This window comes from Monodon monoceros, unplaced genomic scaffold (genome assembly GCF_005190385.1).
Source record: "Monodon monoceros isolate NGI ecotype Baffin Bay Population unplaced genomic scaffold, NGI_Narwhal_1 Super_Scaffold_14, whole genome shotgun sequence".
NCBI classification, from domain to species: domain Eukaryota; kingdom Metazoa; phylum Chordata; class Mammalia; order Artiodactyla; family Monodontidae; genus Monodon; species Monodon monoceros.
In genome coordinates, this window is record NW_021703770.1 from 68885107 (window position 1) to 68907628 (window position 22522).

At 38.1% G+C, this 22522-nt stretch overlaps 1 protein-coding gene across 2 annotated transcripts in view; it reads right to left on the reverse strand.

Annotated features, from left to right (window-relative positions):
- RAB2A (RAB2A, member RAS oncogene family) overlaps nucleotides 1-22522 on the reverse strand; it is a 73225-nt gene that overhangs the window by 26680 nt on the left and 24023 nt on the right. For both annotated transcript variants that reach the window (XM_029222524.1, XM_029222525.1), the window contains exons 2-5: nucleotides 18192-18263; nucleotides 11417-11484; nucleotides 2472-2554; nucleotides 1944-2036 (exon numbers count right to left, since the gene is read on the reverse strand). In XM_029222524.1, the coding sequence (XP_029078357.1) occupies nucleotides 1944-2036; nucleotides 2472-2554; nucleotides 11417-11484; nucleotides 18192-18263 (316 nt within the window). The remainder of the gene's footprint in view (nucleotides 1-1943; nucleotides 2037-2471; nucleotides 2555-11416; nucleotides 11485-18191; nucleotides 18264-22522) is intronic.

Below are 22522 nucleotides of genomic sequence, written 5' to 3' on the forward strand. Positions count from 1 at the left end.
TCACGTATGTATACCTGGTGAAGCCATCAGTCTCCCAAAAGTTTCCTCATTCCCCACTGTAATCCATCCTTTCCTTCCCCTGTACCCTAGTCAACTAATGATCTGCTTTCTGCTACTAGAGAATAGTCTGCATTTTGTGGGGTTTTATATTAATGGAATCATACAGTATATTTTCTTTTTTGTCTGCTTTTTTTTTCACACTCAGCATAATTATTTTGAGATTCATCCACTTTGCTGCATATATCAATAGCTCATTCCTCTTTATTGCTGAGTGTATTCCATTGTACGGCTGTATCACAATTTATCCATTCACCTGTCAATTGAATTCTGGGTTGTTTCCAGTTTGGTGCTATTGCAAATAAAGCCACTATGAGAGTCTGTGTATAATTTTTTGTGTAAAGCATGTTTTTCTTGGGTAAATACCTAGAAGTGAAGTGGCTAGGTGGTATGGCAAATGTACGTTTATTTTCTAAAGAAACCACCAAATTGTTTTGCAAAATCGTTGTATCATTTTACATTTCCACCAGCAATGCGAGAGTTTCAGTTCCTTTAGATCCTTGCCAATACTTGGTAAGTTAATCTTTCCTATTTAAGTGATGTTTGACAAAACCAGAATCCCTTAGATTTTATACGCTTTCTTCTAGAATATTTTTTATACTTTTAGCTCTTGTATTTAGGTCTGTAATCCATTTCCAGTTAATTTTTGTATATGGTGTGAGGTAAGGGTTAAGGTAAATTTTTCTGCACATGGCTATTCAATTGTTCCAGCACCGTTTGATGAAAACATTACCCCTTCCCCCACTGAACCTTGGCATCTTTGTCAAAAGAATTAATTGACAGGACTTTCCTGGTGGTGCAGTGGTTAAGAATCTGCCTGCCAATGCAGGGGACACGGGTTTGAGCCCTGGTCCGGGAAGATCCCACATGCCGCCGAGCAACTAAGCCCATAAGCCACAACTACTGAGCCTGCACTCTAGAGCCTACAAGCCACAACTACTGAGCCCTCGTGCCACAACTACTGAAGCCCTCATGCCTAGAGCCCGTGCTCTGCAAAAAGAGAAGCCATGGCAACGAGAAGTCCTGCACACCGCAATGAAGAGTAGCCCCTGCCAGCCGCAACTAGAGAAAGCCATCATGCAGCAACGAAAGACCCAATGCAGCCATAAATAAGTAAATAAATAAATATAAAAATACTAGTTTTAATTGTTACCACTGTAATTTTCTACTAAACTAGTGAAAACTTTCCTACACTCTTGAAAGTTTATAGAAACTATGGTCAAAAAACTGTTTTCCCATGTACTATCATTTTAAATGTAGAGCACAGGGACATTCACTGCAAATAATGATCCCTAGATATATAAAGTAAAATAAGATTGAAAAAACAACAAGAGCATGACACTAATATGTAAGTCTTAGAGGTAAGCTTAAAAGTACTAACGTGATATCTACTAAACAATATTAAAGGTGTTTCAGGCCTTTAAGTAGAAATACACCTGATTAATCTATGTATTATATTAAGTCATATAATACACATTAAGTCATGAAGAAGGGAAAAAAATATTTTTCTGAGTTCTGCACAGATCCTTATTTACACTGCCAAGTATTTTTGATAATACTGAACAGTGACCTAACCACCAAACATATCAGTGGGTTTTATTTTAAATTACTAATCAGATAAAACTACTTAAGAGTATTCTTTAAAGTATAGCTTCCAACAAGAACTATTTCAAATAATAATTTCCAATAAAGCTTATTATATGCATTTAAAAAAACAAAAGAAACATCTTATTATCTTAAAATTTTTATAATTTAAGAAATCAATAACTTATATTTTGCACAATGTACAAGACAGGCACTTTAACAGTTACCACATAAACAGTTACCATATAACAGCTATCCAGTCTTCATCATTATGTAAAAAAGCTTTAAAAGAGTCTTTTTACCTTTTATTTCCAATAAGCATAATGACCATGTTGGAATTGGAATGCTGGCGGGCATCTTCTAACCAGGTTGTCAAGTGGTTGAATGTGTCTCTTCTAAACATAAATGATAATTTGATTACTGTTTTCAAAGTATTTCCCCTAGTGGTGTACAATGAACAGTATACATTCCGTTAAAGATAATTATTTTTAGCCATGTCCAAGTAGGAAACAGATTTTAAGTACAGTATCTGGAGTCAAGAGCTCACTGACTATAGTTCAGTTTAGAAATTAAATGTAACCTCACTTTAGGAAATTCCAATGTATAAATATCATTACTAAATTGATCAACTTGGGGTGCTTATTCATATAAAGAGAATAACTTAGTTACAGATTTCTGTAGTAAATTTAAAGTTAATTCAAGATACATAAGTTTTAAAGGCAGACAGCCAGGACATAAAGGCAAAGCTATACTTTTATTACTGATAATCATATTTATTTAGAAAGATTCTCTGCACTGACCACTGAACCAAAAAATTTCCACGTTCTCACCTTGTAATATCATACACTAGTAAAGCCCCTGCTGCACCTCTGTAATATGACCTTGTGATGGAACGAAAGGACTCTTGCCCTGCCTGTGAGGAGAGAAGAAAGGGTTGATAGTTTCCTTCAACAAACTGTCCTGTACATTTTCTTATTATTCATATGTAGAATATGGACAGGTAGGGAATGAGTGCATAAAGGAAAAGAAGAAATCCTAACTTCACCAGTCTTAGGAAAAAGTCACATAATACTATACTACTACTGCTCAAGTCAACCAGACGCACATGCAATCCACAACCCCCCACCCCCCCAAAACAAGACCTCTAAACCTTTTTTGGCAATCCCTGACAACCCAATTTACTGAATGGCTTCACAATACATGAATCATTATTAGAGCACAGAATGGACTCCTAGCAACTAAGCTCTGAAGACAAATTTGAAAGGAAGCAAATAACCCAGAGCCTCACATTTGAATTCAATAACCCACTCCCTGGGGCAGCTGTTGACACGAGAATAAATAAAGTCCATTGTAAATAAATGATGAATGACATCTTTACGCCCACCATCTGCTGGTGTAAAGGTTGTTGGAAGGCCAAGGATGCAGATTTTATCAGTTATATCATAAACTGCAGTGAGCTTTCAACAGTCGTCAGATGGAATTCTTTGAGCAATCATTTTATTATGAAAAACAGAAAATGGTTCTGAATTTATGAAATTTTTTTCTCTACACTTAATCAATTTTCTCTGTTATTTGATATAAAATGCTTGTCAAAAGGCAACAGGACAAAAAGTCATCTTTATATCCACTTGTGAAAACAGACTTCAGAGATTATGCAAAATCGGTTACTTTCCCTTCTACCAGTGGCACTAATGTTCTGCTTTTTAAGAAAGGCTGGTGTGGGATATGCCTTTTGCCTCTGAGTTTAAAATTGAGACAGTTCTTATCAAAAACACTTTTTCATTTTTAATCACTTAATTTCTACCTTTGAGAAAAAATAAGTATGTAAATTAAGTAAACAAAGCCAGTGTTCACAATTTTTGTATTCAAAATCTACTAAGTCCTTGAAAAATACTCATGTTTCCATATTCTGAGTTCTGCTCTCCAAGTGTAAATATTAAGCCCTTCCCACCCTCAGAATGCACATGGACAGTCAGGTTCTGCCCTGTGCTAACACTGATACTCAATGCTGTAATTCTTGTTGCCGTCCCACTACACTCCTGTCCCCCAACCCCGGTGCCTAGCACTGGGTCTGGCACACATCAGGCATGCAGAGAAAGCCTGCTGAGTGAAAGAATGAATTCTAATGTCTCAGTCAAATGCACAAAATGGTCATTACTCCATCCCACCTAAATGAGTGGACATCAGTAAGTCCTGACATACTAAGATTCAGTAAAAATAACTTCTCCCAAGTGGAAACTAAAGATTAGACCTTCTTTTGGTAACCCGAAAGCATTTCTGGCACTTAGAATAATGTCTTATGATAAATTAGATACTGAGAAAGCCATCATATAAAAGGGCTGTAAAAATAGCCAACTCGTTTCACAGAGTTTGAGGTTAAAACACTAGATGATACTAGTTGGAAGCATGAAATTAATTACAGTCATTTTTATATAATTTATTGAGACACATCTTTCCCAAAAAATCCTTTCAAATCCAAGTTCAAAACTCAAGCATTATGGGAATTTCTTCTTTAACTGCTTAGCATGGGAAAATTAAGGACTAGAACAGTGTGAATTATATATACCAAGGAAGGATCATGTGGTAAACAATACAGAAAAAGATAAATATTAGTTCAAAATGAAAATCAAGCTTAGGCTCTTGTATCTCCCAAGCCTAAACAATGAGCAATGGTAAAAGTTCTTTAAATCAATCTTGGTGGGACCTTTTGTGGGAGGAGTTAAAATGAATACAGTTGACCCTTGAACAACACCGTTTTGAACTGTGTGGGTCCACTTACATGTGGAGTTTTTTTCCATGGCAAACAATACAGTACTATACAACCTGAGGCTGGTTGAATCCACGGACACAGAAGAACTGCGGATAGGAAGAACCACAGATAGGAAGGACCAACTATAAGTTAGACCCAGATTTTCGACTGTGTGGGAGTTGGCAACCCTAACCCATGTTGTTCAAGGGTTAACTGTACACTGCTATAGATCTTATAGAAGAATTATAAGATCTAAAACTTCAGTGTTTCCAGTCTAGATAAGAAATAGTAAAAGGGAAAAAGTTTAGGAAAAGCACATATCTATACACCATTCCCATTCCTCCTGAACTGTTTTACAAAGAACAAACATGTTGCAATATGGAAATAATGTATATAATGCATCACTTTATACTGAATCCACTGAATCTGGATGGATTTTGCCCATCATTACAAAATCAAAAACTCCAGCAAATAAAAAATGAAACATTCCAAGTGAGGGCTGTGAAGGTAACTGTGCACCTTGAAATTTAGGATCACTGTGTAATAAGCGAAGATCAGTGTTCAGAACAGTTTCCAAAATCTGGAGACCTGGCTTGTCGGGACAACACCCCACACTCTGGCCTAGTCTCTGTCAGTGGTGCTGGTAGCCTTAACATAAGTCTTGCCCGATAACGTGTTTTATTACAGCTTCTCCAGCTATAAACAAACTGTTAAACAACTAACTGCAGAAAGCTAACCCAACGGTTATCTTGATCACATTAAAGCAAAGTAATCTAGTTTTTAAGAAGCATTTTAATATAAACCTATTCAAACTGTGATCGACTGATATTGTTTTAAATGAAAAAGAACGTCAACTTAGGGCATATAGATGTTTTTGATCCTCTTCACTATAAGATGCTGGCTTAAAGAAATTTTAGAACTTGGAACTGAACAGGATATAGAATTCTTTGTATCAAAAGAAAGGGACGCCTGGGACTTCCCTGGTGGCACAGTGGTTAAGAATCCACCTGCCAATGCAGGGTACACGGGTTCGAGCCCCGGTCCGGGAAGATCCCATGTGCCGCGGAGCAACTAAGCCCGTGCGCCACAACTGCTGAGCCTGCGCTCTAGAGCCCACGAGCCACAACTACTGAGCCCGCGTGCCACAACTACTGAAGCCCACATGCCTAGAGCCCGTGCTCCCAACAAGAGAAGCCACCGCAATGAGAAGTCCGTGCACCACAACGAAGGGTAGCCCCCGCTCGCCACAACTAGAGAAAGCCTGCACGCAGCAACAAAGACCCAACGCAGCCAAAACTAAATAAATAAATTTATAAAAAATAAATAAACAAAATAAAATAAAATAAAATTTGTGCCCAGGATTTAAAAAAAAAAAAAAAAGGGACTCCTAACAGCAGCTAAGGGTATAAAGGAAAATGCATTACATGAGACAGGAACTAAGTGAACAGCACCAGAAAAACCTGGTTGGGACAGCCAGAGTAGACCATGAGCTGCCAACTCACAATACAGCTCTGTGATTTCTAGGAAAAAAAAAAAAATCAGCAAGATACCAGATATGCAAAAAAGCAGTACAGAAAAGCCCGCCTCGGGAGATAACAGGCATGTTCATTTTGAGGATACTTACTACTAAAATTAGAGCCACAGAACACGTGTGAAAAAGAAGCCTTGTAGCCCTCCATTTTCCATGTGAGGATTGTTAAATTAAATAAACTTGATTCTTTGCCCCAATACCTTTAAAACTGACCTCCAATTGCCAGATAAAGATTCCCCCAAATTGGCTTCTCCGTGTGCCTAAGTCTTTCTTTGAAACAATTTTTGTAGTAACCAGTCTGGCAACTTAACTCCTCCTCTTCTGTTATCTCCATAATATAAAACTTCACACACACCAAGCTACTGTTAAAAAAAATCTCTACCCTGAATGTAAGTCCTAAGCTCTTGGGAATCTGATCTCTATTTGTTTCTCTAGAATTTTATATTATTATTCAATAAAAGTCTTGTTCATACAGCCATTTTTTTTCCTACTGGTATTCTGCCCATATTCTGAATATTCCTGCTTTTGTGCCTCTGTTTAAGTCTTTGCCTGAAAATCTTTCTCCTCTATCTATCCAATTTCTATTCCCTTTGAGGACCAGTTCAAGCCCCCTAATCTTCTCACAAAGCTAGGAAGCTTGCCTACCACAGCCTATACTTACCCTTTTCTCCTCACAAATCCAAAAGCAATTTCATGTGATCATTTGGTTCTAATACTATTGATTAGATAAAATGAACACACCGCTCAAATGCTTATTTTTTTTCCTCCTTAGTTCTCCTTGAGGGAGAGCCTAACTCAGAACACTGAAGTATATTTATAGTGGACACTCAAATATGTTATCTTGATTGATCCCAAACAGCCAATGAAGTTAGAAAATTAAGATTTGTGAGAATCAATATTACAGTAATACCTCTTACTTTCATTGTTAGTCATTTATCTAACAACTCCAGCTACACAGAACACAGCCAAGAGCCAAAAAGAAAAAAAGGATTTCTAAGTAGCCAAATAAGTTGTCCAGTGCTCAAGCATGGAATCAGGTAGTTTACTAAACAGACTCAACTTAAAAATCTAGACCTGTGATCAAGGAACTGCTATCATCGAGGAAAAAGATTTTGAAATCTACACACAAGAGCAAGACTTCTGGTTGGGACGACAGCAAGATTAGTAAGAATCACAGTAATTTTTAGGCTGCCTCAGTGACCACAGCAAGGACGGAGAAAAAGTCAACTGGGACTATTTAATTCTAGGTCTTTTAAGGGAGTTTCATACAGAAATTAAAGTAGATTCTGGTAAGAGAAATAAAGGTTGTGACTACCTAGGAAAGAAGAGATGTTGAATGCTTTAACAAATTTAAGAAAAGTTACTTTGAAAAAAGACTCAGGATGCAATCGCTGACTTCAGATTCTTCTAACACTGCCATATAAGAGAAACTGGAGACCACAGGTGGGAGGTAGACATTAATGTAGAATGACATGTCTAAGATAGTTTCCTGTCCCTGTGCTTGTTCAAGAAAACGTTGATAAACAGCTGCCAAAGGAGGTGAAACAGCTGGACCTCCAAAGGCCTCTCAACTCCTGGGGCTGGGGGGCTGGGGGGCTGGGAGCAAGGACTGGCAGAGGCAGGACTGCTCCCCGGGGCTTGGCTCCAGGCTCTTTCTCTAGCGCCCCTGAACTCTGGTCACCCATCCTCACTGCTCCATTGAGACAACAAAAATTCTCATTTTGGGGGTAAGAAGGTGGATATGAACTGACACATTTTACAAAGGACCAAAAAATGCCTGTGATTTGCTGAAAAGGTACTTTCAGCATATAGGTTGCACATGATTTTCTACATAGTTTCACTAACTTTTATTTGATGGGAAAAATATTTGTCAGTCTAATGTAAGAATATTTTCAGGGAAGCTGAACAGACACATGGACTTAAAACATCCATACTACAAATTTTGGGGGGAGAATAAAATTTGGATATGCTGGGAAGGCAACTGAAAAAGTAACAAAAAGCAAAAGACAAGCAAGAACAGAAAAAGGCGGGTAAAAACTGGATGAGGGTCTGAGAGCGAGAATGGAATTGGGTACAAGGCATGTTTCTCCTTTGACTTACCTTGACAGATACCAGGAATATCAAACATTTGACTTCCCGTAAAAGAAAATAGGTTACAACAGGGGCAGCGGAAAGTGCTTTAAAGGATACACTGATAACTATTATCACTGCTTCTGGCAAGGCCTTCGAGGAGTATCTGTTGGCAGCTGTACTTACTATTTTTGAAAGAAAGCAAAGATGCTGGATGTGGAAATTTTGCAAGGAAAACCCCTTATATTTATTTTTATTTTTATTGTGAATGGAAACAGATATACAACGGATGACAAACATCCTAAGATACTGAGACTCAGTCATTGAGAACAAAAATTCAGTTTCTTAAGGCTGATGAAACAAACCATAATATTTGGCAAATTATTCCCTGAAGGACTCTGGGATGGGTTTGTAAATATCCTGGGCCAGGAACAGCCATGACCCTTGCTACTAAAAACACAGCGTGCTATACAAATGTATAGACACGCTGCAAAACGTTAACGATATGGGAAACTGTGTTTCACCAGATATAAACTAAGTGTGGGAGCAACCTTCATGTGTGTCAGATAACATCTATTAAACAGTTTCAGAAGTTAGCTATGAAAGAAGAAAACCAATGATAAGAGGAAAACCTGTCTGTAGGGCACAGACTCAAGAAACTTTCATAAGTTAACAGAGTTTTTTGAACAGTCCTTAAAATCTGGCCATGGTTCCTAGCACCCTCCATTTGGAAGCCCTGGAATTCTTTCTGGGGGGGGGGGGTCACAATGTCTTCAAAGACGCCAGTCTCTTCGTGTTAGACAAAGGGGAAGGAAGACCACCCCCTGCCCTTCAGAGTAAGTGTGAACAAGAGGGTTGTTTTTGTTCTATTCCCCTTTCATACTGTCCAGCATAAGTAATTATTATAGATTTCTTTTGAAAGATCACTGCAGGTAAAACAATTAACTCATAAACTAAGGGGAAAAAAGGTACTTATCAAAAGAAGGCATGACTAGTTATTCTAGAAAACAACTGGGGAATGAATGATTTGTTCAAGTTTCGAAAAGAGGGGAGGGATTATTTAACAGAATACCTTAAGGATAGAAGAACAACTGAATAAACAAAATGAACTACAATGAGGTGGTTTGTGCCTAAAATATCATACAATTTTTATTACTATATTAATCTTTCCTTTTGAAACCATGTACTTTAGTAGATGGTATCTTTTCAGCACTTCCAACGATCCTAAAGTTGCTTAGACAGAATGAGATAGATACTTCACTCATTCATTCAGTAAAATTTACCAAACATTGCATCAACCAGTATAAACTAAGAATACAAACAAGGCACAAAGTTGAATAAGACATAGATGGTTCTTTCCCTCATGATGCTTATTCTGAGGAGGGTAAATATGGGAACAAAAAAACTCTGATAACAACGGGGTAAGAGCTATAACAGAAATATGCATAAAATCTTAAGGGGACAACCAGCTATCCCATGGGGGTCAGAAAGGCTCCACAAGTATTGATACCTGAGCTAGTCTTAAACAGAAAAGGGGGAAAAAGTACTTCAAGCAAAGCAGGTATTTATGCAAAGTACAAGGTATGAAAAACATATTTATTAAAGAATAGCAAGCAGTTTGGTTCACACTGCACTGCAGGATGTGTGCTGCACAAGTTTATTAGCTAAGGAAGCAAGTTGGTTTATGTTAAAACAATCCTTCTGAAAAAGAAGTGAAACTTTTAATACAGAAGTAGAAAATACTTCCTTTTGGTTAGAGATCATTAATTTTAAATCTTCAGGAAAGAAGGGACTGTGCATATTTTACTTTTTGTCTTGCATGGAAATGCAGTTTTGAAGTCATGTCGCCTCAAAGAATATAAATCCAGAAAGTTATGAGATGCTACTGGCTGGGAGGGGAAAACACTAAGAAATGGTAAAAGCATAAATCTTTACTGCAAAAAGAGGAAATAAGAAAGCATAAAAACAGAGTCCAACGTATAACTCTGGGACAGAGCAAGATAGAGATTTGGGGTTTTCCATTTCAAGGATGATTGTGTGATGCATGGGAAGGATCAGCCTTCAGAAACTTGCTTGGTCTTCTTGAGAATCCAGTCTGTGAGACTGAATATTCTTCAAGGTCTTTCCTTCAATAATGGCTATTAAAGGTGACAGGTGAGACACTACGACTGCATGATTAGGGGAAATAAAAAAAAAAAGACCGGAGTATATGATGATAAAATTCCCCATATTTTATATTTCATTTACTAGTTTAGAGAGATGCTCTTTGTAGGAGACCTTTTGGTTTTTCTCAACTGGGGTTCTGTGAAGAATAAAGTCCTAACTGCCCTAAGGTAGTGGTACTCAAATTGTGATCCCTGACCCTGGGGAGTCCCTGAGTCCTTAAGGGTCCATGAGATCCTCCACTTCCCAACTACCTATTTGTGTGAGGTTATATTTTCTTCATATACTTCAACAAAACAACACATAAGACTCAATACAGGGGCAGATATGAGAATCCAGCTGTCTTCTACGAAGCAGACAGTAAAGAGATTTTTCAAAAGGTAACAGAATGGCACTCTTCACACTGGAAAAAATATAGTTTTTTTGTTTTGGAAAAACAGTTAATTTCTATAAAAATTGCATCGTTTATCCTAACATACAATGAGTTTATTATGGTTATTGTACAATGAATTAATCATTAACTATTTAATAAGCTTCTCAGTTTTAATTTCTAATATGGTAAATATTGATAGCTATAAGCCACATAAGCAAAGCCTCTTTGAGGTCTTCGCTAATTTTTTAAAGTATAAAGGGATTCTGAGACAAAAAACTTTGGCAACCTCTACCTTGAAGCATCCATTGTATATAATAAAGTAACTTCTCTTTTATGCATAATATAGGAAGACAAAGAAAACAGTCACTCAAATCATTTTCTGTGGTTCAGATGAGAACCATTAAAACACTACATAACAAGATATGTAATAGGCACTCAATGTATATAAATGACAGAATCAGGAACTGGAGCAAGGTAGCTTCAAGTGGTTGGAACTAAATCATACTTTTAAAATAAATGAATAAACTGTCAGATCAAGTGACTCTATCGTATTGACATTCATGTATTTTACTTCTTATGTGTATGTTAGACATACTGCTTGTTTTTCTTAAAAACATAGTTTCTAGAGCATTTCTGTTTAGATCCCATAGACTGAGCATTCGCTCAAATATGTTCACCAAAACCTGACACCTCGGGTACCACTGTTTGAAAACACTGCATAATAAAAACGAATCTTTTCTGGTACCACATTTTCCACCATGGCTGCAGGGGCGTTGGTGTCTAACAAACCATAACAGGCATAAAATAACATTAAAATAGAACAAATGTATAATGTAATTTTATAAAACAACTTTACTGAGGTCATACACTGTATTTTTGCTATACTTACTGTATCCCAAATCTGAAGTTTTATCTGTTTCCCATCAATGGTTATCATTCGAGCACCGAACTCTACACCTGAATAGGACAGAAAATGTTTTGTTATACAAACTAGTGGGAATATATTTCACATTTAAGGATTTTTTTAAAAAGGCTGTCTATTTCTAGCACATGTTATGCCAAGTGACATACAGATTAACAAATACAGCTCCTATCCTTAGAAAATGTATAAGCTAAGGCAGAGGCTAAGGATATAATTAAAACACTAAGATATCTGAGTCTAGTGTAGTCAAGAAACCAACTGTGGTCTTCATGTTTTGCAGGCTCTGTAATATTTAAAAAATCTAGAAATGAGATTCAAGAACCATAATTATTAATCACAAATATTAAAATTTCTTAAAAACTATTAGTGTGGTATAAAATTCACTAAAACGGACAGATGAATTTCAACATCATCGTCTTGGTTCCCAGCATGGGTTATCAACTAGGAAAGAAATCTCCAAATCCACCCACTAGAGATGACCATTGTTTAAACATATTTTCAGACATTGCTCCATGAATAAAATACACACAGAAGTATACAATTTTACATAAATGGGAACACATACATGCTGTTCTGCAATTTGCTTCTCAGTCACTGTGTCATCAACATTATTCCATACCACAAAGTATCTTTACAAATCAAAAAATATATAAAGCTATACTATTTTTTGATGGCTGCATAATATTCCTGTGTGTGTGTGTTATCTCTCTATATACACGCATTTTATTAAGTTGGTTACTCTATTGCTACAAATTTTGGTTGTCCTCAAATTTTCACTAAGTAGTTGATGCTGAAATGAATTTTTCAACTTATGATTATGATTTTTGGCAAATTACAGGAAATAGGATTGCAGGTCAAAGGGAATAAACTTTACACTTATCAGTTTACTACTCTGGCTTTTTTCCCTGCATATATCAGCTCTTTTGAAAGTACTCATTTAATCATCAAAATAGGAGGAGGAGAAAAAGAGGGGGTAATTTCAGAATAGCAAACAACTGTGAAGGCGACTCTGCAAGAAGTCTATCACTCACATTACACCACATCATTACTGCTTGGAGTGTGTTCTATCAGTATTTACATCAGAGTCAGGGTGAAGGGAAGACACATATGGTCCCCAGAAACCAGATGTCATCCAGGCAGAAAAACAGCTTTTAGTTAGTTGCCCAGGAAAGGGCATACTGCCCAGTGCCAGAATTCCATTTCAGCATCTCCTATAATTCCCCCAACTGTGACTAGGAGAGTGAGTACAAAGGTAACTTAGCCTCCCAGAATATGTAACTTGATGGAGTTTCCGCTCTATATTTTATTACTTATTCCATCCTAGGGGCATAGTCAACACAAAGAAACTAACAGTATGTTTCTCAGACTCAGAAATACAGGAAAGCCAAAGAAAAGGGACCTAGGAGTCATGATGTACTAGAATGAAAAATGCAAAACTATAAAACTATGTCATATAAAACCATTACAGTGGGGCTTCCCTGGTGGCGCAGTGGTTGAGAGTCCACCTGCCGATGCAGGGGACACGGGTTTGTGCCCCGGTCTGGGAAGATCCCACATGCCGCGGAGCGGCTGGGCCCGTGAGCCATGGCCGCTGAGCCTGCGCGTCCGGAGCCTGTGCTCCACAACAGGAGAGGCCACAACAGTGAGAGGCCCGCGTACCGCAAAAACAAAAACCAAAAAACAACCATTACAGTGTTTACATATTTATCTATCTACATGCATTTATTCATACATACTGTGTCCCACAGGGTGGGGGGCACCCAAAACAACCATCTACCAGCTTACCGTTAGCGATACGAAAACGAGTAGCTGAGGAAAGAAACCAGTGACTAAGTATGGGACAAATGTTCTTTGAAATATCCAGTATCTAAAAGGAATGTTCTAAAGTAGAAAATTCTACACATCAGCAAGATAGTTGACAAAATGGAGGCCTTTTCATGAATCTATTGTTTTTTTGTTGTTGCTGTTGTTGTTTTGCGGTACACGGGCCTCTCACTGTTGTGGCCTCTCCCGTTGCGGAGCACAGGCTCCGGACGCGCAGGCTCAGCGGCCATGGCTCACAGGCCTAGCTGCTCCGCGGCATGTGGGATCTTCCCGGACCGGGGCACGAACCCGTGTCCCCTGCATCAGCAGGCGGACTCTCAACCACTGTGCCACCAGGGAAACCCTCATGAATCTATTGTTTATAACCACAGAGAGAAATCCTATTTTTCCTTCCACTGTCATGGATGGGTTTTTAACCACAATCCAAAAACATCTGCATGGCTCAATGGGATTCAAGATTTCTTAAATCCAATGCATAATGTCAAATTTGATGAAAAACAACTGCAAATTAGAAACAGACCCTTGACTGACACCAAGGGTGGGCAGGTAAGGGCAAGCAGATGCTCCTTCTCTGGAAATGACATCCTGGGCAGAGGGATAAAGATAGTAAAACTTTTCTTTTTTAACATCTTTATTGGAGTATAATTGCTTTACAATGGTGTGTTAGTTTCTGCTTTATAACAAAGTGAATCAGTTATATATATACATATGTTCCCATATCTCTTCCCTCTTGCGTCTCCCTCCCTCCCACCCTCCCTATGCCACCCCTGCAGGTGGTCACAAAGCACCGAGCTGATCTCCCTGTGCTATGCGGCTGCCTCCCACTAGCTATCTACCTTATGTTTGGTAGTGTATATATGTCCATGCCTCTCTCTTGCTTTGTCCCAGCTTACCCTTCCCCCTCCCCATATCCTCAAGTCCATTCTCTAGTAGGTCTGTGTCTTTATTCCCATCTTGCCCCTAGGTTCTTCATGACCTTTTTTTTCCCCCCTAAATTCCATATATATGTGTTAGCATACGGTATTTGTCTTTCTCTTTCTGACCTACTTCACTCTGTATGACAGACTCTAGGTCCATCCACCTCACTACAGATAACTCAATTTCGTCTCTTTTTATGGCTGAGTAATATTCCATTGTGTATATGTGCCACATCTCCTTTGAGGGATAAAGATACTAAAATTGACTGGCAACCATTCCATCATCTGCTGTAGGATGGCTTTTATGGTCTCTGCCTCGTGGCCTCTTAAGATGCGTCATTCCTGCCCGTTCCCAAGTCCATGTCCCCACCCTCCTGTGGGTTCTTTATAAAACTCCATATATTCCCTTTCCTTAACTTAAGCCGTAATTGAGTTTTGGTATATTTATCACTTTAATCAAAGTAAATACACAAGAGATTACTGAAGCTTAAAAAGTCCTTAAACAAAGATTTTGCCCCTAAAAACACATCCAATTTTAAAGACATGTTACAAGAAAATCAGGATTGGTTCTAAAGCAGGTAAATATAATAAGATTGCTATTTTAAGTTCACTTATTAATAAGGTCAGGACAGAGAATAAAAAAACAAGAAGTCAAGAAACTAGTTAAAAGGCTACTATATTATCCAGGAATGAGATAAAGAATGATGATAAGAAGATAAAGAATGGTATACATCTCCAAAGAAAAAATTGACAAGCACTGTTGATTACTGAAAAACTATGATTTGTTTTCCTATCAAGTGAAACAGAAACAAAGAATTCAATTTCAGCCTCAAAAACATTAACTCTTTCCCATTTACCTTCTCACAACTGGGTTCAATGCAGGTTTTACCTTTGTATTCTATGTGGCAAAAGAAAATACTGAAACCTGAAGTGTCCTAGAACTCAAAGAAACAAACAAAAAACCCAAAAACCTCATACTTCTCTTCTGGATAGAAAAATTTTATTAAACTTTTTCCTTAAGTATGTATATATGCTTGAGAATCTCATTTAGAAAGTTTTCCTTATCTTTTTCTTTTTTTCTTTTTTTTTTAATGGGATAAACCATCATCCCCTATGCCCTTGAGGCTCTCTTCCCAGATACATTTTCAATTAACAGCCAATTTGGCTGCCAGAGAAATTACCTGTGGAACCAAAGGCTGGGCCTCATTTACCTGACACAGTCAGGGAGTGATGCTTATTTTCTTCTTAGATGTTAGTCACTTTCAACCTTCCAGGACAAAATACTCTGAAGGTAAATACACACTTTCTAAATTACCTCTAGATCATTACCATCCTTGTAGAGTAAGTACTTGCATCCTTCCACAGTATCCATTTACTGAACATTCAATAATCGATACCTACTAATTGTGTGACCCTGAGCAAGCTAAGTTATTAAATCTCTTCTGTGTTTTAGTTTCTCTTATTTGTAAATGGTATTAATGATATCCATCTCATAAATTTTTTTTCAAGATTAGAAGAGTTATTACATACGTGCAATCTAAAAAATGATACCAATGAACTTATTTAAATAGAAACAGACTCAAGGACATGGAAAACAAACTTCTGGTTACCAAAGGGGATAGCGGTGAGGGAGCAGGGGGGAGGCGCATAAATTAGGAGTTTGAGATTAACGTAAACACACTACTGTATATAAAATAGGTAAACAACAGGGACCGACTATATACCACATGGAACTATACTCAGTATCTTGTAATAACCTATAATGGAAAAGAATCTGAAAAAGAACATATATACACGTATGTATAACTGAATAACTTTGCTGTACACTTTAAACTAACATAACACTGTAAATTAACTATACTTCAATTAAAAAAAAAAGTTACTACGTACAAAATAAGTGCCCGGCACACAGTAAATATTTGGTATGGGTCCACTGTCATTATTATTTTATATTATACCCTCCTCTACTCATCAAGCAAAGGCAAGTATGCAGCAGAATCAAATACTGCCTTATGCCTATTTTAACAATCACTCCAACATTCCTTTAAAAAACACGTGCTAATTACCTTCTAAATTGTTTTTATGTCAGAAAGATAAATTCTTGTGATGGGTGTCACAAGGTATAGTAGTCAGGGTCCAACCAGAAAAACAGAAACCATACGTAGGTATTTAAAACAGAGGGGATTTAAAGTAGGGAACTGGTTACATTAAAGGAAGGGCTGAGAAGCCCAAGGAGCAGAGGGTAAAGCAACCCAGAGATTAGGAACAGCCGGAAGCTGCTGCTGTCCCTAGGCCGGGGGCAAAGAGAGAAACCAGGGTTCCCAGAGCCCAGGAGCCAGACCATCAGTGGGCCTGTCGGGCAGGGGCTGTGGCTGAAGCCACGGAGGGCACACAGTCTCAGCAGAGAGGGGAGAAGGCCCTCAGCTTCACTTTGCTTTTAGCCTCCTAACTCCCAGTGCCTCGCATCAGCGAACACAGAGGGAAGCCAGCTGGTACAGTTACATGGGTTACAGTTTTCTAAAAACTCCCTCTGGTGTACTCCCCCTTACATAGGCTCCCACAAGTAGAGCCTATGCCGATTTCTAACAGCAGTGAGGCTCAGGTCCATCCTCCCAATCAGGTGTGCCCTAACAACTAGAAATTTACACGAAAGCTTCAACGAAAAGGAAGACACTTTTGTCTAGTACCCTATACGTAAAACAACTGGCTAGTTGTCTCGGGACCAAATCATGCCTAAGAGATGGCCTCAAGGTTCAGACCTACGGAGCAAAGAGCAGATCCTACACAAGGATGAGCTCACCAAAGTTAAACTGCACCATGACGATCAGCATGAAAGAGCAGTACCTGTTTTACCCATCATTACTGGATATAATTAAAACTATCAAAATGAAAATAGAACCACATGTTCTTATTGATAGTAGCCAGTAAGGAAAGATTTTAATATATCTACAAAGTACATGTGGCTTGGTTGAATACTATTAACTGATCTAATAATTTGATTCGTAAACTCTATCTTCGATTTGGCATTTTAAAAGTACACAGGACATGAGAATCACCTTGTTATGAATAGTGAGTTAATCATATCTATAGAACATAAGCAGTCACTGGCTCAAAAGATACATTAAGCTATCAATTGTAAAGTTTAACTAGATTTCCAGTTACCTTGTTTCTTCATGGTTGACTAATCTCTAATTGTTACTGGGCTACAGCCATAGAAGAATAATCTAGATTCTTTAGCTTTCAGGGTATAAATATAATTTTTTTAAAACAGATAAGAACCCTGAAACACTATGCTTAAAGTTTTTAGTTTTTCACTTAATTTTACACTTTCGCATATTAATGAATATCACTAATAATAAAAACTAGTGTAGCTAATAGCAATAACAGCTAATATTTGTTGACCATTCCTTACCAGTAACTGTCTCATTTATTCTTCACAATTGAGGAAACTAAAAAATGCTTGATGGTAGTTTTTCTCAATTAATAATTATAGGTAAGCCTAAAGAACTTAACATGCTGCCAGGCACTGTTTCAATGCACCATATTTATTAACTCATTTACTGTTCAGAGTAATTTTGTGAGGTGGTTACCGCTGTTTTTCTCATTTTACAGATAAAGAAACTGAGGCATGGAGTGGGAAAGTGGCTTGCCCAGCTAGTTAGCAGCAGAGCCCTGATGTGAACTCTGACAAACTGGTTCAGAGTCTGCTCTTAACCCCTCCCTATGATATACTGTCTCTCAATCAACTGTTTTATCATTAAATACAATCAAAATCAAGTATTAATGTCTTGCTGCATTCCAACCACTTTTACAGAGTTGGGGAATATTATTTTTACTATACATACTTATATTTTTTTAAAGTGATGGAGACTAAACTCTGTACAGCAACAAATCTAGTTTCACTGACTTCTGACTCATCACTGATGGAATGAGCCCTCTAGCACATTCCATTCCCACTACCCAAAACTTCTAAATGCTTCTCATCTCTTTATAAAACTTACCAATAGTAAGATCATGTACTGGCTGAAACCTCTTGTCTGTAAACTGTAGCAATAAGCATGATTTACCAACACCTGAAAGTTAAAAGAAAAAAAATTTAAGGGACAAAATTCACAGAAATTAAGAAATACTTCATACGAGTACTTGGAAAAGAGGCAGCTAGGGTTTCTGGTGCTCTGAGAACACAGTCTGCCATGATTTTTCAGTGCTCTCATTTCTTGGGGAATTAGAGGACTGATGATTTGGGTGAAAGGTGTTGACCAATCCAAAACACCCTTTTCATCCTTTTGCATTCATTCAGCATTTCAATCAGAAAGATGAGAGTGGCAGCAACTCCCAGAGACAACCAACCAGGTCCTCCCAGCAGCCTCTACACCACAGGACTCATGCAGTGAAGTGTTCATGCACTTCTGTTTTTTCTGTAGTAGTGAAAATATTTTAAAAACATAGAACTTTCCTCTTTTTATAGTTTATTTTATCTTAGTCTCCTATAAACAAACAAACAAGTAAGTGTTCGGGATCTACTTTTCTGGGAAAAGCTGCTCACTCTATCTTCTGGCTGATCCATTTCAGGATCGACTCTATAATCTGAATAGCATTCCTTCACTCTATTATTGAGGTCTTGAGTAACTTCCAAATTCCCAAATTAAAGGCAAATTTTCTATATACATCCTACTTGCCCTCTGAGGAGACCTGAATATTGAATACCACACCACTTCCTACTCATTTTCAGGCCTGTAACCTCACACTAGACCGAATCTGCTTACTTGGTAGCAACCTACACTTACAAAACACAAAGGCAGTCATCACTTATTCATTCATTCACTTACTCAAAAAGTCTTCATCAAATACTAACTGTGCACATGGAAAGCTGATATGCTTCCTTCCTTACAATCTAGCTCAGGGAGAGAAATTTAACAGAATGAGTGCACAAATAACCTATACGAACTGTAATTTGAAATAATTATAATGACTGCCATTTGAAAGAAGAAAATAAAGTTCTATGAGGAAGAGTAACAAAAGAGACTGAAGGGCCAGAGAAGGTCTTTCTTAAGTGATGCAAACTAAACTGTTCAATGTCTTCTAGATTATCCGCTCAATGAGAGAAGGACAACGAATACCTTGTCACTTGCTGCCTGTCTTAAGGCACAGATAAGTCACTTAATAATTTTGCTGAATGACTGGCCCTAGTGTCAAATGCTACAATGATTGTCAAAATGCCCAGTAACAAATCAAATACATGGTCTACTGTGTGTGTGTGTGTGTGTGTGTGTGTGTGTGTGTGTGTGTATGGTGTGTTTTAGGAACTATTTTATTTGTTCAAAGTTTTTTGAATGTTTTAAGATTCTAGTTAACTGAAAATAAATTGGAATTTCAAAACATTTGACCTTGGTTTTCTTCTCTTTCTTTTATCCACAATTTCTCTTTTACATTACAAAAGGCACAAACTCCTTAGATTTCTAACACCCTTGAATAACCTTTCAGATCTAGGAAAGAAATTTTTTTTTAGTTCTTTGTGTGTTTTAAAAATTTTTATATTAGAGTATAGCCAATTAACAATGTTGTGATAGTTTCAGGTACACAGCAAAGGGACTCAGCCATACATATACACGTATCCATTCTCCCCCAAACTCCCCTCCCATCCAGGCTGCCACATAATATTGAGCAGTGTTCCCTGTGCTATACAGTAGGTCCTTGTTGGTTATCCATTTTAAATATAGCAGTGTGTACATGCCAATCCCAAACTCCCTAACTATCCCTTCCCCCCATCCTTCCCCCTTGGTAACCGTAAGTTTGTTCTCTAAGTCTGTGAGTCTGTTTCTGTTCTGTAAATAAGTTCATTTGTAACAGAAAATTATTTTTTAAGTGTTAAAGTACAAAATAGGTGAACAACTGAGATGTGAATCTTCAGTTCTGTTTTAAAAAAAGAGGCTTTAGGGCTTCCCTGGTGGCGCAGTGGTTGAGAGTCCGCCTGCCGATGCAGGGGACACGGGTTCGTGGCCCGGTCCAGGAAGATCCCATATGCCGTGGAGCGGCTGGGCCCGTGAGCCATGGCCGCTGAGCCTGCGCGTCCGGAGCCTGTGCTCCACAACGGCAGAGGCCACAACAGTGAGAGGCCCGCGTACCGCAAAAAAGAAAAAAAAAAGAGGCTTTATTTTTAAAAGCACTTTTACAGGTTCATAGCAAAATTGAGCAGGAAGTACGGCAAGTTCTCATATACTCCCTGCCCCAGGGGAGCACAGCCTCCTTCCTTATCAACGTCCTGCACCACAGCGGTAACACTGGTTACAACTGATGAACATACACTGACACATCATCACTTAAAGCCCTCAGTTTACATCTGGGTTCATTTTCGGTGCCGTCCATTCCATGGATTTTGACAAATGTATAATGTACCCACCATTACAGTATCATACAGAATAGTTTCACTGCCCTAAAAATCCCCTATGCTCTGCCTATCAGTCCCTCCCTCACTCCTAGCCCACTAATCTTTTTACTGTCTCCATAGTCCTGCCCTTTTCTGATTGTCATATAGCTGGAATCATATGGTATTTTAGCTTTTTCAGATTGGCTTCTTCCACTTAGCAATATGCAATTAAGATTCCTCTGTCTCTTTTCTTCATTTCTATTTTTAACATTTGAAATTTCCCCATATGGTATAGAAAAAAATTATAATTAGAAATCACAGACTTTATTACTGAGGGACCTCAAGAATCATCTCACAGTCTGATAATCATTTAAGCGATACAAGAGCCTGAAACCCTTTTCTTACCTCACAACAGAGTATGGATTGCTCTAGCAATAACAATACCACTTATTCTGACCAAATACTGACTTCACTTTCAAGACACCATATTCTTTCTTCAGGTAATCAAAGTATCTTTCAATGCAGAGAACATATCCAAGTGCCACTGTGGTGTTTCCCAAGTCTCCTTAATCACCTATCTGTAGATCATTTGTCAGGATCGGTTAAATTTACAGGTAGCTCATCTTATTCAATATATGTTGACTTCTACCATTTAATTCTGGATAAAATACTTGGGGTTTCTGGCTCACAATCACCAACACTTTTCCAGATTGCCAAACTGAATTAGCTAGTCTTTTTCTCAGTCCTCAATTTATTTGATCCAGAAACAGGATCTGTTTATGTCCATAAAATATTTCCATGTAGTTTATCTACCTACAACCTCCTTGAAAATGATCACTTCTAGCTTTAACCACCTCCTTGGTCCCTTGATTCTGTGACAACTGCTCTTCTTCCATGCAAGCCTTAAATACTGGAGGTTTCACCACCATCTCATATTTGGTTATCTTTTCTCTTCAGCTGAGAGAACTAATCCAGTTCTATAGCCCCAACCTACACGTATAAATTAGTCAGTGATTACCAAATCCATCTCTCCAGCCACCATCTTAATTAATTTCACTTTTATTATATCCAATTGCCTACTGAACATGTCCACTTTAATTCCTTCAGGGCTGAAACTCAAACTTCCAAAACCGAATCCATTCCTTTTCATTTTCCTGCCTACCATCCTTCCAACAATTCAGAACAAACTCAGCATCTCCTTCAGTATTTCCTTATCTCTGGAGCTGGTTCCCAGGGCATCACACCAACAAGAAAATCACAGTCATCCTTAATTCCTCTTCCTCCTTTATCATCTACAGCTAATGGCTCACCAATCTCATGAATTCTCTCAGAAACATCTTGAATTCCACGTTCTCCCCTCCTCTTAATCCTCAGTGCTCTAGTTCTGGTCCTAGACATGATCTTTCTGCCTTTAGCCTTTGTCCTTTCTCCGACCTACTCGTATAAACCTCTGTGAAATTTTTGCTAAAATGCACATGATTAACCCGCTCTCACGGAATATTGCTTAAAATATAAAATTCAAGCCCTTCGAAACAGTAAACAAGGTTCTTTGCATTTAGGCTGAAAAACTGTTATTCCAATAGATCACATTATCATACCACAGTCTAGAGACCCTAGATTTAGGCATAACACACCATCTCCTGTCCTCTGAAATGACACCATGTTTTTCCCCCGTATCTCTTACCAAGGAACACTTCACTCCTTGGCAACTCTAAACTCATGCTTAGAGATTCCAGCTTAGGGATTCCTATGCCTTCTTCACTAAAGCATTCCTGTTCCAAAGATTCTACCAATCCTCAGGCAGAACTAATGGTACATTGGATTTCCATAATATTTCATTTATGCCTCAAAACCCTGGTCAGAATCTCAGCTGTCACTTTACTAGCTGTAACATGGGGCAAGTACTTGACCTTTCTGAGCTTCAAAATCCTATCTACAGGGCTTCCCTGGTGGCGCAGTGGTTGA